At 43.7% G+C, this 17542-nt stretch overlaps 1 protein-coding gene across 1 annotated transcript in view; it reads right to left on the reverse strand.

The window, feature by feature from the left end:
- The window catches only part of P3H1 (prolyl 3-hydroxylase 1), a 179035-nt gene that overhangs the window by 93301 nt on the left and 68192 nt on the right, over positions 1 to 17542 (reverse strand). Inside the window, exons 5-6 of the mRNA XM_069240258.1 lie at positions 6773 to 6912; positions 4269 to 4358 (exon numbers count right to left, since the gene is read on the reverse strand). Of these exons, the coding sequence (XP_069096359.1) occupies positions 4269 to 4358; positions 6773 to 6912 (230 nt within the window). The remainder of the gene's footprint in view (positions 1 to 4268; positions 4359 to 6772; positions 6913 to 17542) is intronic.

Below are 17542 nucleotides of genomic sequence, written 5' to 3' on the forward strand. Positions count from 1 at the left end.
ATGGCAACAGCAATTAACATTGTAATCATCATAGTCTTAAGAAGAAAAACACACATTCCTCCACATCCCTTAATATCATTAAAACGTGAGGAATCTGCAGTGTTTCCGAGACTAGTTTACCAACACATGTGAAGCAATCCCGCTAATGAATGAGGGTGCCATATTCTACAATTTATGGACATTTTGTTCCATATGCAACCCTTCCCCACTATAAATTCTTGAAAACGGATGCACCTTTGTATTAGCAATGGAAACAGTCCCTTAGCAGCTGACAAGTGTAGGGGAAGGCATGCGTAGCGTGGACCTACCGTGTAATACTCTGCTCTTAAGGGGACACCTGGGCTCCCCACCTGTCAGTTCGGATTGTGAAACCTTATCCAGAAGCACTAGACCATTTTATTGCCAAAGTAGGTATGGATATTCATAATAGTTACAAAGTGGTTTGTGTCACCTACATCTGCGGAGTGAATAGTAACTCAATGTGTGTTATTGACCAACAGGGTCAGACCACTGGAAAGTCAGGACTTAATGCATTTCCAAAAGGCAGACCTTTTGCACATGGACAATGGAAGTGAGTTCCACAGCCTCCACATCAGATCACAAACTGCTCCTTGAAGCAGGGAATTTGGTCCCACAAGCGAAACACAATACAGTATTAGGGAGACAGGGCCTGGAGCTACCACCTGCAAGGCCTGATGAAAGATCAGCAGGACATAAAAAACTATAAACTAAACATGCTCAAGTCACTAGCAGTGATTAACTTATCCACAGATCTCTGTTTAGTTGCCTTCAAGTTCTCAGACTAAGCAGATGCGAGGAGGACATGGGGAGTCCATGCAAACAGTTACAAAAACTGGCTTCCTAAATGGGTCTTGTAACCTCAGAGTGGTGCCTGGATGGAAAGTCATACAGAATGCCAGCTGGATGGTCTCCATTCCTCAGTGAAAATATTTAATTGGGTATTTAAAGATTAGGCAATAGGATGTATTAAGAGAAAATGGCAGATGCAGTCTGCATCTAATGACAGCCAGATTCATTTCTTGGAAAATTCTAAGAGTATAGCTTATGTGTCGGGATACACACAGAAGTCTTACCAGGCAGATGGGCTATCAAAAGTAGGAGTTTAAACCCAATGGTTTTAAGATGAAAACTTTTTACTACCAACTGATGCACAATACCAAACGTACTATAGACTGCCCAACATTAACCATTAATCACACATGTCTCTATGCTTCTGCAATCCACCAAAGCAGCGTTTGCTTGGGTGAAGTGGCTTGCACACAACAAGGAGAATGTCTCTAGACAGCTCTCTGCAGAGTGATAGGATTGGACATGGAGGTCTGGAAAGCATTTTTATTAGACAACAAGTTACAATCAGCCACCGAAAACCAGGAGAACATCCAGGCTCCTGGGTCCAAATTTCAAGCATATGTCCCACGCAGATTATACAGCATGTGTGCAGCCTCAGGTGACTGGGACCTTGGAAAGGAAATGTGGCAAGCGATGGAGACATGTATGACATTGTCAAATGTACGGAGTGACACGTCTGTCTAACCCAACAATTCACAAGGCAATTTTCCATCTGAAGAGTGCAGATTGCCTCTCTGATGTTGGGTGTTGCCCTCATTCAGTGTTTACACAGTACACACGTGTGGGTATGCAAGCGTCTTTGTGTCTGAGGGAAGGAGAGGTGTGTGTAGGGGAAGAAGGGCAGTGGTGTGGATAGGGTTTGTCCAGAGTGTATCCGAGTTTTGGCATCTCCGTTGTTCTGAGTGTGGACATGGAGAAGATTTCTGTGACGGCGTGTTACAGCTTATGTAGAGTTGATTTGGTGATGGTTTTGTTGGTGTGAGCAGTTTGGCGGTGGGGCCAGGTGGCAGGTGTGTGAATTACTATGATCCCATCTGCACCTGCATAATACCATCCACCAGACACAGATATATCTAAAAGCCGGCCTAAGTACAGAGTCTAACAACCCTTGCACATCTAAGACAACCACAGCTCTACGAAGCCATCCCAACGTGTAAACGTGTAACACCAAAGGAGGAAGAAGTTATGGGAATATACGGTGGCTGTACAGACAGGATGGACACACTTTGCACTACGTCCTCTTATATTTTTTAAAATAATGAAGTAAAATTTCCGTCCAACTATCTCTCAGAACATCATTTTCCTTAAAGATGTTCTGTGTTGTGCACAGAGTCCAGTCTTTAGTACAGAGTAAATCTCTCAACTTCACTGCATTTCCTACTTTCTACACTTATCTTGTAATGCAAGAGATTTTTCAACATTTTCTGAAAAAGAGATTTGTGGGCCCTTGAAGTTTAAGCATAGGTACCACTGATGCATTTTATTTTCAGATACATCAGAAAAAGGTCTTAATACTCAAGTGTTTGGATTTAAAAACTCACCTGCCCAAAAGACAAAATAGTCCAAAGAAAAAAACAAGCATGAAGATCACCAAATGGTACTATGTAGGGTGGCCTACTTAAAAGATGTCACACAGAACCCAACCAATTGGACAAATTCAGGACATGAAAGAGTGGGAAGCAGTAAAGATGGCACAGACTTGCATACATTCAACTGCTAAACGGTTCCCTTGAAGCAGAGGATACACTGGACTAAATTTTTCAGGCGAGTCAAGCAATTCTATTTTGTCTGTATACTCATTAAATTACTCCATTAACATCTACAAGATTCCTCTTTAGCTTACTATAATGACCATGGGAAGATCTCACTTACTCTTAGCCATGCCTCTACATTGTATTCCCCATTTATCTATAGCACCCACTTTCCATGTGATTTCTAATAGCAAACCTGGGACCACATGGAAACCTGAGCATTGCCATCCACTTCTGCCTCCTACAATAAAGGAAATGTGGCCCTCCTAGTGGTAATGGACAATGAACAGCCCACACATTCACACAAAAATCGAGGACATTGTGAAGCCTTTTTCGCAATTTGGGAATTTATTAAACTTCCACCACATATTGTTAAGGTCTGAAAGCGATTGCCATGCTGTGCTGAAATCAAATGAATTGCATGACTAACCCAATAAAGATAACAGGTTAAATTAAGAAAAGTACAGTGCGTCCATCTCTAACATCTACAACTGTACAACCACCATTTTCAAAGCCCGACCATTGATCTTCTCCCATTCCCTATCCAACATACTGCAGTAGCAGAGTAATTATGCACAAGAACCTTACTTAATTATCAGCTTTATTAATTATGCTTATTCATACTGGGGGTGTCCTACTGAGAATTAAAACCTCTATGAGATGGCATGTTACGCCTTGCTCGCTACCATAATACAATCTGTCTTTGGAGTAGTCAATTACAATCATTTAAAAACTATTATGCCAAGTTATAAATTACAGCACTTGCCTACATATTTTTTATCGCGGGGTGCCGTCTTGAGGGTAGGTCCACTACGTGGGACCAGAGACTAAACTTGGTCTTTCGATTCCATAGAACGTGCGTCCCAAGGAGCCTGGTCTCAATTTTGGGGATGGGCGACCTGACTTTACCAGTTGACTTCAATGTAAGTGACAGCCTTTAAATCCTAAAGTTAGGGTGTTTAATATCTTTTGTTGGAATTTGGAGAAGAAGTTTAATCTTTTTGGTCCTGATGAAGCGTCAATGGATCCGGCTGGACCATTAGGACGCGAAACATGTTGACCTTGGTATAGAGGCACTATATGAATTATAGTCCCCTAGGTTTTGTTGTTTTGAGAGTCACTTGAGCATTGCACTCCTGTGTGACTCTCACCCATTTTTTTAGTCTTCGTCTTCATCCACCCCATACTGATTAAAATTATGAAGTTTTGGCGCGATGAATAACCAATTTTAACACTTTCTTCTGTTCTCTCCAACCCTAATCTACTCCTGTTGTAGGTTATCACGCTTAATCTAGTAGAACAGCACAGCATAAGAGCCCCCTTCAGGGAGCCTGCAAGGTGTTGCAGCGCCGGCCTGGTGAGGAGCTTTTCCCGATGATGATGCTAGTCATCCATTGTGATGCTTGAGGGCTCTTGCTCCTGAGGCCCTAGGTCCCCTAGGAAGTCAAAGTAGTTTGGAACAGTGTACTCTAATTCATAGGATTATAGTTGGGAGACTGTGCACTGGACCATTTAATCTCCCGGTCCCTCCAACCCCCTTCTTGTTTGTACATATTTTTATAGTCATTCACAAACTAATCTCAGTCACTGTGGAAAAACAAAACTTTCCAAACATGTGTAGGAAAAAAACTCAATAATCTTACTTACCGGATCGACAAATGGAATTCCGAACACATCATAAGCAAAGAAGAGCAATTCTTTTTCCAACAGACTACGTTGAATGTATTTCTTCACATTCTAAAAGAAAATAGATGACAACACTGTAAAATTCAACAAAACAACTACTTAAATGTGGTACCTTTCATTTCTCATGGCAGAAGGAGCTAGGGATAAGTTGTATGGAAGATGCTATTAAGCTGTCACCAGGTCTTTAATTGGGCCAAACCGACTACTCAGCTGAACTGTGAAATTATTCCTGACTGACCACGTTTGAATACCCATTGAAAGATCCAGTGGTTCAAATATATCAAGGCCACTGATCAGACTACCACAGGCCAGATCCTTCCAAGTACTCGTTATAAAACAGTAAAGACAGACAACCATGGCCAAGAAGACCTTGCTTCAGTGGATGCAGTTACTTAGAGATTGTGCTAAATTATGTAAGCAGTCCGTCATATCTTTTCTGACATTGAAAATAACCATGGATATGGAACTATGCTTACATTTGATACATGAATTATAAGAGTGCATCTTACTAACAAGGTTCAGGTTGGGTATTGTTCATTACAAGATGTTCATCCTGAAAGATGTGGCACCTGGGTTTCCTTGAATTGTTGTCTATGTGAGCACTGACAAATCTAAACACTGATGCACTTTATTTTTGTACATTATATAGAGCTGCTAGATTATTTAAGTAAGGAAAAATGACAAACTGCAGACCTTCCTTTTTTAGGTCTGGCCAACAGACGGCTTTAGCGATATGTATATGTACAAGCTAGTGGTGCTCACCATTAGGTAGTTGTAGTTGGGACCTAGTGCCTATAATTTTGGCTTGGCTTGACAAAACTTCATGACATTTTCAAAACGTATACTTTAGTCAGTTCAGCTGCTGTCTTGAAAGTTTCAGGGTGATCCGTCATGTGGAGGATGAGGAAAAAAAGGGGAGGAGGGGTCCCAAAATGTGTTTTCCTCATTCATTTTTCCTTAGGTTCTTAAGACACACCTACAGCCTAAAATGCTGAACGGAATTACACCAAATTTGGCAGGAAGCTAGATCTTGTTCCGTAGATTACGCTTTATGTGGTTTGGTGTAAATCCGCTCAGTAGTTTTGGAGTAATTTAAGGCCAAAAAATATAGTAATATAGGGACACGGATCTGGAGTCACGGATCCAGGGGAAAAGCAAGGCCCTGATTGGCTGGCCACAACCTGACAAAAAAGTTGCATCTGCCATTTTGTTTGATGCATCGGCTTGGGGTGGGAAAAGAAGAGTGCAAAAACACATAAGTGGTCAGGATATTTGTATCCTAACTCCATAGGACACATAGAGGGACCCCCTGTGGGTAAAAAATAGCCCAATTATTTTTTTTTTTCCATCTGATTCGCGGATCCATGGGTGGATAAGTGGATCCCCTGGTGGATCCGCGGTCCCAGAGAGAAATTGAAGGTGAAAAAAAACACCTGCTGCATTCAACCTCATGCTGCGCACGGCTTTTGGCCGTGCGCAGGTTGGGTTTGGGGGCATGCAGGAGGGTTGGCCTCTGGGTCTGGCCATAGGCAAGGCCCTGTGGCCTATCCCGGCCAAAGGCTGTGTCTGGCGCTGGTTATAGTTACGTCTGTGCATGCTAAGAGTAAATGCCTCATATACTTGCAGACAGCACAACTTGAACTATAAATACCATCCATCAATAAGACCGTAAGGACAAAACTCACAAATATGCAGAAGAGTCAAGTCACTAATATTTATAGGGCATCAAACCCAAATACAAAGAGGACCCATTTGCCTGGGGAAGGACAACAACCTGAGAAGAATCTAAAAGAGGTGGGATTCCATCCACTTTTGTAACTGGGTAAGTTCTCCGTAGTGCAAGCTCCAACTACAACCGTTACATAATTTAAACCCTCACCAGCTGAAGAAACTTTCCTTCAAACATGGAGCACACTATCTTCAAAACTTTCAACTGGATTTGGCCCGATGAGTTGACTTTTCTCAAGGTATAAATGTTGGACCATTGACAAGGATGTTAAATAATGCATTTTAGTGTACAGAAGTGCAGCACGTTTTCAACAGCTGAGCACATTAAAAATGAAGTCTACTGTTGCCTATGTGTATTCCTCAGTTGAGAGTCGAAGGGTTTGAATTATGCATCATTAGGAAGACAGTAACAACAATACTAAAATGGGAAGCGATGAAGAACAGTTTTAGGTAAAGAGTGGTACTTCAGCTCTACGTGGGCCGCAGAGTTCAATGACGGCGTGCCAATGGAATACCAATGTTGCATCCGGATTACAATCAGGGCAACCCGGAAAGAGAAGTCTGAATTGAGTTCTATTGGAGCACTTAAGGTAGCATACTGGAGCTACACAGGAGTACAAAATTAATAATGTAAAAATATAAATGCCAACATTTCGGTTCAAATTGAATTCATGGCACACATTTGATTCCCAATGAGGGGCAAAACCAAAATGATTCTGACTGATTTAAATACTCACCTCTCTTGGACCGATGAGCTTGGCATGGTCCTCTCCTAAAACAGCAGCATAATATGCTAAATTCTGATTCATTACTTCATCATTAGGAAAGAACAGAAGAAATGTTTTGGCACATTCAATAGCCTTCGTGTAATTCTCAGCTGAAAAAATAAAAAAATGAATACAAATGTTATTTTGTTCCTTAAAAAAGCAAGTTTCTGCCAGAAAATATTGGAAAAATGCAATGTTTTACTTGCCAACTGAAATATTAAACCTTTTGGAAAAACAACCAAGGCATTATGTTTAGAATGGGGAAAGGTAGAGAATGTTGGCAGGGCAGAACCAGCAGACCCATACTGTGAACAGCTGTGGAGTTCATCCATAATGTATAGAGGTTTATTATAGAGGTTTATTGCAACAGGTAAGAAACAGTATAACAGAAAAACACAAAAAACAAATTGATTAGATGTTGAATTGAAAGACTGCCCTAAGAGGAGGAACAAGTAGACAGCATAAAAATAAGCCAGTCAGAGGACCAAAAGTCCAAAATAAATTTAAGGCTCACAGCAATTGTTAGCAAGAATTAAAGTGATAAAGTAAACACAGCAATAGTTGTGAAATGTCTAAAGAAATGTATAGACTTGGGTCTGACAAAGTTTGGAGGACAGAGTAGTGTCCGCCAGGATGGTGGAGAACATTACCTCCAATATTTCCAGGGCACACCACGCACTTTATTTGGAGATGACCAGTGGCCCTCCAGTCATCTATGTACACTGAAAGCAACTTCCATCACCCTAGAAAATTTCTTCCAGAAATGGGCGGTCATTATTGATTTTTTCATGTCCCTCAATGCTATGTTTTTCCTGGTGGTAATGGACATAGTAAAAAGGCATCACACAGCTTATCTTAAATAGGTGTAATATCCTTCATCCAGCGGCCCCAACTCCGTTAGGTTGGCGGGAGGAATTGATCTGTCAATGGAGCCAACAGGGGGTCCATCTACGGAATACTTAAGGACTGCCAACCTCTAAAGGAGTCACGCGGATCAAGAGTTTGGCAGGCAGGATACACTGTGGCAATGGAGTACCTTCTCCGCCAAACTCTAAATCAGGCTGTTTGCAACATCGAGGGGGCAGAGTGGTCTTCATCAAGATCAGAGGCTATTGAAACAGTTTCATTATGTGATAAAGATCAAAGAGACCTTTCTCAAATGCCTTCGGAATTAGCTAATCTTGAAATAAGATTAAGCAAAGACAGGCAAATGGACATGCCAGTGGTACAAATGCAATACAAACGTAAGGTGCCAGGGATGAAGGGCCTTTAACACATAATTAATTTGAATTTCTTTAGTTGGTACTCAGATGCAGGTAGGCACTTTCACGCAGGAATAATTATCAGACAGCTGCGGAAGCAAGACGCAGCTCTATCCTCACACTCGGAAAATGCAACTGAGGAAAGCAGAGGCTGTAATGAAATACACAATTAACAAACTTCTCCTTCCGCAACAAGTTCTCAACAAGAAGCACACAACATTGAATAGTAAATAATATTAACTTGAGCCCATGACTGTACATGCCATAAACTCCACTTGTATCTAGTTAGGCATGAAACAAAGGTAAAATGGATCAGAGTGGTGCTTAAATTGTTTTTTTAAAAAAGACTGGTTGAAAGTCTGATGACGTAAAATAAACCTTAGTGACCAAAATGGAGTACTGGTACCGACCACAAGCTCAAATTAAGCAGTGGGTTGAGGTCGTAAATGGACCAATATGGATAACAAGCATTAACAATGACACGCAAAGCCTTTGTCGAGCCAGGTAAGGAAGCCTTGGTCTGAACCTCATGTGGTCACGTATATGTGAAGGGTGGGCAGGGTCCCCAACAGAAGGAGGAGGGGGAGGTCAAGGGAAACACAGACAGGTCCTGGATAAGGGGGGCGAAAAAGGGTCCCATGTCCCTTCTGACAGGAAGGTTCTGGTGGGCGGTGGACCAGGGCACCCCATTTTCAACCCCAGTGCTTTGAGTGTTCACAGTTAGGACACAAGCAAGGGGACTCTCTCTGTCCTAGGAAAACCCCCACTGGTGGCCCCTCTACAGGGGTGTCCAATGTGGCCTTAGGGGGGAGTTAACCCACAGGGGCAGGACACACACCATGCCATGATATCCCTTAGTTGGGAAGTGGACTCAGAGGGTGACTTGGTGATCCCTGAGGGTGGGATTCGTCAATTCCACCTGGTGAAAGTGAATGGAGTTCCAGTCACTGATCTGAGGGACAGTGGGGCTAGCCATACCATGATGGTGGAGAGGTTTGTCAACCCAAAGCAGTACACCGGCCAGGTGTGTAGAGTGACACCAGCCCATGGGCAGGACTTCTTCCGCCCTATGGCCCTGGTATCCCTATAGTGGGGTTTGGGGGTGACTCAGAGAAGAGTCACAGTTAGTCCCAAGATTAGTTGCCCCAGGTGTCAGGGGAACTGGGACGGGCTGCCTCCAGAAGCACCCTCACAGTTCAGTTGTCTGGGGGTACCACTCCAAGGCAGACCCCAGCAAGAGGGACAGGAGGAGAGAGATCCCCTGCTCAGCCTGAGGATACAGACCCTAAGGTGAGTAGCCAGTCACAGGATACTACCCCTGAACTGGTGGGAGGTGAAGTGGCAAAAAGGTGCATGTCACCTGGTGCTACTGCCCCCCACTTTTCAAAACCACAGAGGTTAGAGACCCTAGGATGGCACTGGGCCTGGCTCTTGACACAGACAGCTGTCAGTGGCCTCTGTTGGCTGTTATCCTTGTGGTCAGAGTTTTCCCTGGGAGGGGAACTGAGGTCAGACCATGGGGGGGGGGGGGGAGGGGGCTACATCACACTGTTGGCCATGGTGGTACCGTCTACCTACTGGGATGCATCTGTGACCAAGGTAAGGTTAGGTGCTGCAAAGATGGAGTCCTCAGATGAGGGGAAGGGATCCACCCCCATCCCCTGTTCCCCCCGGGTTAGTTCAGTGGGCCCGGTGAGTGTTGACTGAGGGATACACCTGGGTTCAGAGATGCGTAGAACTGGAAAGAGCCCCTGCAGTAGTAGGCCATTATAAAGTTTCTATCGCCCTAAGCAGGGAATTCCAGCAAGGTATTGATTGTCCTACCCTGGCTTTACGCTGGAAGGGGTTGTGTTGGAAATTAACTTTTTTGCAGGGGTTATCCCCAAACTTTTTGCCTTCTTCCTCCTATTTTTTCTGTTCTGTTTTTGCTGATTTATTGTCTCTGCGCACCTTACCACTGATGATCAGTGCTCTCTATGTAAATTGTACTGGTGATTGGTTTATTCATGGTTGGCATATTTGATTTACTGGTAAATCCCTAGTAAAGCACACCAGAGGTGCCCAGGGCCTGTATATCAACTACTACTAGTGGGCCTGCAACACTGATTGTGCCACCCACATGAGTAGCCCTGTAAACATATCTCACAACTGCCACTGCAGTGTCTGTGTGTGCAGTTTTAAACTGCCAATTCGACCTGGCAAGCTGTACATGTAAGGCACCCCTACGTTAGGTCCTAGGTAGCCCCCTGGGCAGGGTGCAGTGCATGTTAAAGGAAGGACATGTACTGATGTCTTTTACATGTCCTGACAATCAAATACTGCCAAATTCAGTTTTCACTGTTGCAAGGCCTATACCTCTCATATGTTAACATGGTGACTGCCTTTAAATATCTTTTAAGTTCAGAATCCTATTTGGAGCAGATAGAGATGTGGAGCTTGGGGTCTCTGAACTCCACATTTAAAAATACACCTTTTGGTAAAGTTGGTTTCTAGATTGTCAGCTTGAACATGCCACTTTTAGAAAGTGGGCATTTTCTTGCTTAAACTATTCTGTGCCTCTGCCTGCTTGTGTATTCCATATCTGCATCCGACTGACAGTTAGGCTGTTGTGAACTCCCTCTAGACAGTGACACAAAGGGAGCTGGGGTGTAGCCTGCATATCCTGATAAGTCTTCTGGGCCAGAGTGGGGAGGGAGGAGCTGACACTTACACCTGAAAGGGCTGTGCCTGTCCTCACACAATGCAGTCTCTGACCCCCTGGTGTTACAACTCTGTCGTCCCATTTCTAGGGGGCGCTGTAAAGCATCTGTCTGTAGCCTTGGAATCACCTTGAACACTCATCTAGAGTCCCTTTCTGACTCCAGTGGGTTTCCCTTTTCGCTATGATATGCTTTTGTAGAATTACATTTACTTCCTAGGACTGCAAATCCCATAATGCACAGCCTGGTAGACAGGAAAGCCTGGATTCTGGTATACATTGTTTTCTATGGGAGAAGTCCAGTTGCTCCTTTTTACTGGATTCTCTCCTCCAGGACGTGCGCGTGTCTGAAACTACACACACCTGAGACCTCTCCTGGGCAGCCCAGTCATGTGGTTCCACCTGGGGTTTCCTGCAGCCTGGAACGGCTTAGAAGCAGCCATTTCCTCAAGATCCTCGTCGTGCATTGGAGTTCAATTCCTTTGTGTTCCAGACCCTTTATCTGATGGTGTTCCAGTCTTGTTCCTGTTCTGTTTCAGCTTGAACCTGCTTTCTATTTCTCTGTCCTGTTCCTGCTTGTTCCAGCCAGAGTCTGCTCCCTGTCTCTTAGCCTTGTTCCTGTTTGTTTCAGCCAGAGCCTGCTCCCTGTTTCTCTGCCCTGTTTCTGCCTGAACCTGCTCTGTTTCCCAGCCCAGTTCCTGCTTGTTCCAGCTCCCTGTATTCCAGTCCTGTTCTTGCTTCTTCCAGCCAGAGCCTGCTGTTTCCTATTCCTGTTTCTGCTTGTTCAGCCAGAGCTTGTGCTCTGTTTTCCAGTCCTATTCCTGCCTTTGCTTCAATCTGAGCCTGTTCGCAGTTCCTGCCTCTGCCTCCTAGTTTGTTCCTTCTGCTTCAGTTTCGTCTTGGGTATTTGTGTCTGGTAAGTGTACTATCAGTCTTCACCTGTGTATAAGTGTTTTCCTTTGTACTGGGGTTCGCTCCTGGTTTCCAGGAGGCAATTCCAGCCCCCATCCTTTGTCTGGTGTTATACGTAGTCTTCAGTGCCTAACAGTGACATTGTACTATTGCTGTTTTTTCAGGAATTGCCACTGTGTTTCCAGCTGGACCCACAAGGGCTTGTCTTGTGTATGTAAGTACAATCCTTGTTTGTGCTCCAGGGTCCAGAGACAGAATCACTTCTGCTGCCTCCTTTCTATGGGGCTTGCGGGTTGACTATCTGTAAGAGCAATCTGCACAGAGGTATTGACTTTCCCTGTTGCTGTGGGAAGTTCTGAGCCCTACCCTGTGTACAACCTTAGTGGTAACCTCAGTGTATTTGTCTATTAGTAATCAGTTTCCTGTTTGTTCACACTAAGGTTGCTCTGCTTTAACTTTCCTGTTTCCTGTGCCTGCCCATAGCTGTCCTTTCCCGTGTATGCCTTTAGCTGCTCGTCTGCCCCAGTACACTACCTCTTTGGGATATTCTGTGACCTCAAGGGGTGCCCCAACCAGAGTCCTGATCAGACCCGCCCGAAACCGTGACACCCTGGAGGCAGGATCTTGTGAACAACAGAGACTTTCCTTTGAAGTTTGCCTACTTCAAAGGCAGAAAGTAGTATAGGTAGTGAACCCCAAACCCCAGATTTTTAGAATACTTAGGGATTAAGAGGAACTCTGCCAAGGAAAAGAGCTGAAGAGCTGGAGGAGGAGTACTGCCCTTTTGCTGTGGGTGCTTTGCTGGGTTGCCCTGCAGTTGCTGCTTCTGCCTTAAAGAGGACAAACACTGGACCTTGTTGTGTATTCTGCTTGTGAGGTTTCAAGGGCTTGAAGTAGAGCTTGCCTCCTCTTGGAAGTCTCAGGGATAGCAAAGTCTTCAGCTTCATCTGCCTACAGCACTGGGAACTGTGTATTTTGTGCTGCAACCGAAGAAAAGCCACAGCGATGCAGTCACCAACACCTCTGCCTGCACTTTGACCTGACAACACCACAGGGAGTCGTGGCCCACGTTGCACCACAACCCTGGTCTCACCGCAGCCACTACCTGAAGCCGTCACTGTGCCGCTGCTTGCACCGTCACCTGTGGGCCCGGCACTCCACATCGTCTTGCTCACAATGCAGCCCTGGCATCCCCGAAGACGTCACTCCACACTGACACCGACACCACTGCCTGCACCGTGGCTTGAGGAAACTGCTCGTAAGGCACAAGACGCACCGTTCTGTCCTGCACCGCAGACCCGGTCCACCGCACCAGTGTCATCAACAGATGCCTCTGTCTGCACCGCGACCCGTGGGCACAGCACGGAGCCTGCCCCGCGCTGCACTGCTACCTTGGGCCTACCAGGGACAACGCTTCACTAACGACGCTGCCTGCACCGTGACCTAGAGACACTGCACGTCCCACTGCCCTGCTTTACACCACAGCCCTGGTCTCACCAATGCCGCAAGACGCCATCATAGAGCTGCTGCCTGCACTGTGACCTGTGGGCACTGCACGTCGCATCGACCCACTTCACACAGCAGCCCTGATGCCAGCACTCCTGACTTCATCATCAGCCCAGAGTTCAATCTGCAACGCGTGTGAATTCAAGGGCCCAACGATCCCCAGACCGACCTCCGGAATCGACGCCTGCGATACCGCACACTAGATCTCATCGCAAGGATCACAATGCCTTACATTTCCAATGTACTGTTTGTGGGTCTTCCCAACATAGTAGCTGGCCCACCACGCCACAGCCAGCCTGAACTGTTGGCTTTGTTGTTCAAGACGCTTTGATAGTCCCAGGCGGAGCTATCACTTCAAGGAACTTTACTTTTAAGTTAATTTTTGCAAATTTCATATCTTTATTATTTTTCTCATTTTGTTCTGGTTTTACACAGATAAATATTGGCTATTTTTCTAAAACGGGTGTGGTGTCCTTTTGCTGTGTTTTCACTGTTTTACTCTGTGTTATGTGTAAAAGTGTCACACATTGCTTCTGAGACACGCCTTGCCGCTTGTGCCAAGCTACCAAGGGGGTGAGCAGGGGTTATCTGAGCTAGGTATCTCTCTTTTCCTGACGAGAGTGAGGGTTCCGACTTGGAAAGGGTGCAAACCAACTGCTAACTAGAGAGCCCATTTCTAACAAGCCATTAAATATAATGGGGTAACCCTACATCCCTCCGAACATGGGTACTGTATACTATGAATCTACAATGGGTTTTGTCGGAAAAAAGGAATTATTGTACACTTCGTCTATACAACTCAGACATATCAATCAATGATTACTAACACACAAGAGACAGATTTCCTTCGAATAATATTATCCGTATAGAGAGGGTTACAGAAAGAGAATCTCAGAAAGACATTTTTTGGAAGTGAAGTGACCATGCAAAGCGATCGAGAGACTTTAAATAGCACAATAAAATCACCATAAAACATTTGAATTGATATGATGCCCCTCTAGATTCTTAAACCTCTGTCCAACACCTTCTGTTATAACAATGGTCGGCCTTGAATATTTTACTCCGGGGTCAGAGTAAATGCAAGGCAAAACAATATATATTGTCAACGTTTCGACCCGTTATTCTTGTGTTTTCTCTTCTGCACCGAAAGGGTCTTCATTAGGACAAAATACACAAACAGCCAGTGTGATGGAAGATATTATGATTTACAACCATGTGTGCTGGTAAAATACTGATCATAAATATATACATTAAGGTTGCACAAATAACTAAAGGCTTACCTGGGGTCAGACGAACCTTGACACCCCTTGAAAATCCAGTCTATATTAAGGTCACAACAAATGTGCCTAATTCTGTAAAACAGCCCATCTGAGTCGGAATAAGCTAAAAAAAAAAAGGACTGGATCAAGTAGCCTACACAGAAAAAAGCTAAAAGTGGAATACATAACAGGATCAAATGGCATTCTCACCAATAGGGCCCTTTCCAAAACATAATAGCACTCTTACCTAATCTTTCCAAAAAGGTAGAAAATAATGCGTTAAGTGTACCACTTCACAAGGGTCCCAGAAGGTATACAAAGGACAGAAGCCATGTGTCCGATATATGAAACAGACGGGGTAGCAAATAGTAAAAAAAAAGACTCATTTAAATAACAGACAAATCATCTTTGGAAAGAAGGCGGGAATAAAATCTTCATCCTTTCCTAAAGTAGTGGTACCACAACCGTGTCGTAGTTACTCTACATTACACTACGAGAGTCGAAGCCAAACAAGGACCACCACTTAAGCGGAGTAAAGCTGGCTACGTTGGCGTGCATGTCAGTTTCACTTCCAAAAATCCTCCCACCAAGATGGCCGACCGGCAAATAGCAGTCTAGCTTCTGCTTCTCATGTTTGATTTGATGAAGCACGGATGCAACAAAATAACTTTACCAGCATCTATTTGCAGAATAGAACCTCCGACTAATGCAGGCAGATACATAGTTTTCAAAGAGCTGCTCCGCATATACTTTTAAAGAAGGCATGAGAATCAGACCTCGGAATGGAGAAAAAACGCAAGAGTTGTACATACCAATTAGCATATCTAAGAGTGTGGTTTCCTGGCAACAATGACTGTACAAATTACAAATCTAAAAAAAAAAAAAAAGAACTGGAATAGATCCTCAGTGGCTAAACATCCAACCTACTACATGTGATATCTTATTTACAATGCATGTGAACACAGATATCAGTTTCAAACGCATTAAACAATATACAAAAAACAACAATGTTTACCTGAGACTAATGTTGATGAAAACTTTAAAAGACTTGTGATACTTTCAAAGGGCATAACATGCACAATGATGCTGGTAAGGTACATTAAAAATGTGCAAAAACATGAGTTAAATACTGCTGAAATAAAGGAGTTATTGGCAATCACTTAAAATGATTATAAGCTGTAAAAAACTGTCCAGGGTCCAATAAAAGTATTTTAAGTATGATTTTTGAAAAAGAAAGAGAAACCCTATTCACATTCAATAGTTACATTTATTAATAAGCAACGATGCACAAAACCCCAGTTTATAAAAAAAATTTCTCATAAGGAAATATACATCCATGTATAATCCATTTTATATCCTTTAAAAACCATTTGTTGCTCAGTAATGCTGCCTGTCTAGAAATCTCCTCAAACTTCTCCAAGCTCTGGTTTACAATATCTAGTCTATGGATCCATTTGCACTCCTGCAGATTAATAGTGGATTATATATCACCACCTCTATAATTGGGGATTACTTTTTCCAGAACCCATCATCTCAAACTTCCTGCCCCTTGTTCAGTTGCGTGAACATGCTCCACCAGTGGTGACCCTTGGACACCACATTGTATCCTACTACAGCGTTGTAGGATTCTCACCTTCACTTTTTGCCTTTCCACAGGGGCACCTGATCCCATAAACCACATTAATGCTATTACAGTTGGTATGATGTTTCAAGGTGTATGTGCAGTCCATATGGTCAAACTCCTTACTTTCAAGTGCTAGGGGTTAACCCCTCTCCCTCAGTATTTTAAGTAGTAGATAAGTCTCCTTGAAAAAAATCTACTCACCAAGAACAGTTCCTACAGATCCTACGGAACTCTCCATAAGATAGGTTGTTATGCAATTTCTTCGGGTGATTGCTAGTATATCTGAGTAATGTATTAAATTTCACTTGGCTTCCTGCACAGCCACAGGGCTTTATACGGTGCTAAATAGTTTACTGTCTTCCACTCAAATGGTTAAATCCTGGGATCTCTCATTGAACTACAGGAAACACTCTGGGACTCCCATAAGAGTATATAGGGGTATTCGCATTATTTAGCCATGTAAAGATTAGCCACATCAGGTGACAACCCAGCCCCCATATCTACTCCCTTTATTTTAAAGTAGTACTCATTGTGATGAAAAAGAAAAACAATTCTCATTGCTACCCTTAAGAGGTCAACTAAGAACTCTGTGGGAACTCAGACAGAGCCCTCTCTCCTATTCAAAACCGCACATAGTACTTCTACTGCTTTTTCCTGAAAAACATTGTTGTATAGGGAGGCAAAATCCAAGGTTACCAATAATTGACTGGAATAATCAAAAGGTTGATTCTCAATCATCTTGATAACATCCATGATGTCTCTCACATATGACTTAGGGACTCATTACGAGGCTGGTGGGCCAACCACTGGCCCAACAGCCCCTAGAGAGGAGATCGCCATGGAACTGGCGGTCACCCCCAGGCCCAACTGGACGTACTCGATAAGTCAGATATGACCAGTAACATTGATTTGTGTCACGGCATTCTGTACACGCAGCAATGATATTAGAAAGTTTATTGGATGGCACTGGAACCTGATCGCAGATGAAGTGGATACTGAAGATAAACCATTGTATACCTTTAAGAGAGGGCAGAATGTGAGAGATTATGTAATCAGTTCCCTGCTTAAAATGCCACAAGTTCCTGAACTGAGGTCACAAATAAACTTACCTGCACTGGTGGGACTCTACTTAGTAAATGCAAGGCCTGTGAACTAACAGTTGAGAGTAAGGAGTTTAACGATATGGACCACACATAAATCTTGAACCATTATACCAACTGCAATAGCATTGACGCAGTTTACGGGATTTGGTGCCCGTGTGGCAAACTCTACATAGGTCAGAGAAGGCAAAAAGTGAAGGTGAGAATCTTACAACACTGTAGACCATTTTCACACAGTTGAAATGGTGGATTCTGGAAAAGGTAATCACCATGTATAGAGGCGGCGATGTATCATCCACTCTTAATGTGCAAGAGTGCAAATGGATCCATAGAATGGACACTGTAAACAAGGGCTTGAAGGAGTTTGAGGATGTTTCTA

The sequence above is a fragment of the Pleurodeles waltl genome, chromosome 6 (genome assembly GCF_031143425.1).
Source record: "Pleurodeles waltl isolate 20211129_DDA chromosome 6, aPleWal1.hap1.20221129, whole genome shotgun sequence".
In the NCBI taxonomy this organism is placed as follows: domain Eukaryota; kingdom Metazoa; phylum Chordata; class Amphibia; order Caudata; family Salamandridae; genus Pleurodeles; species Pleurodeles waltl.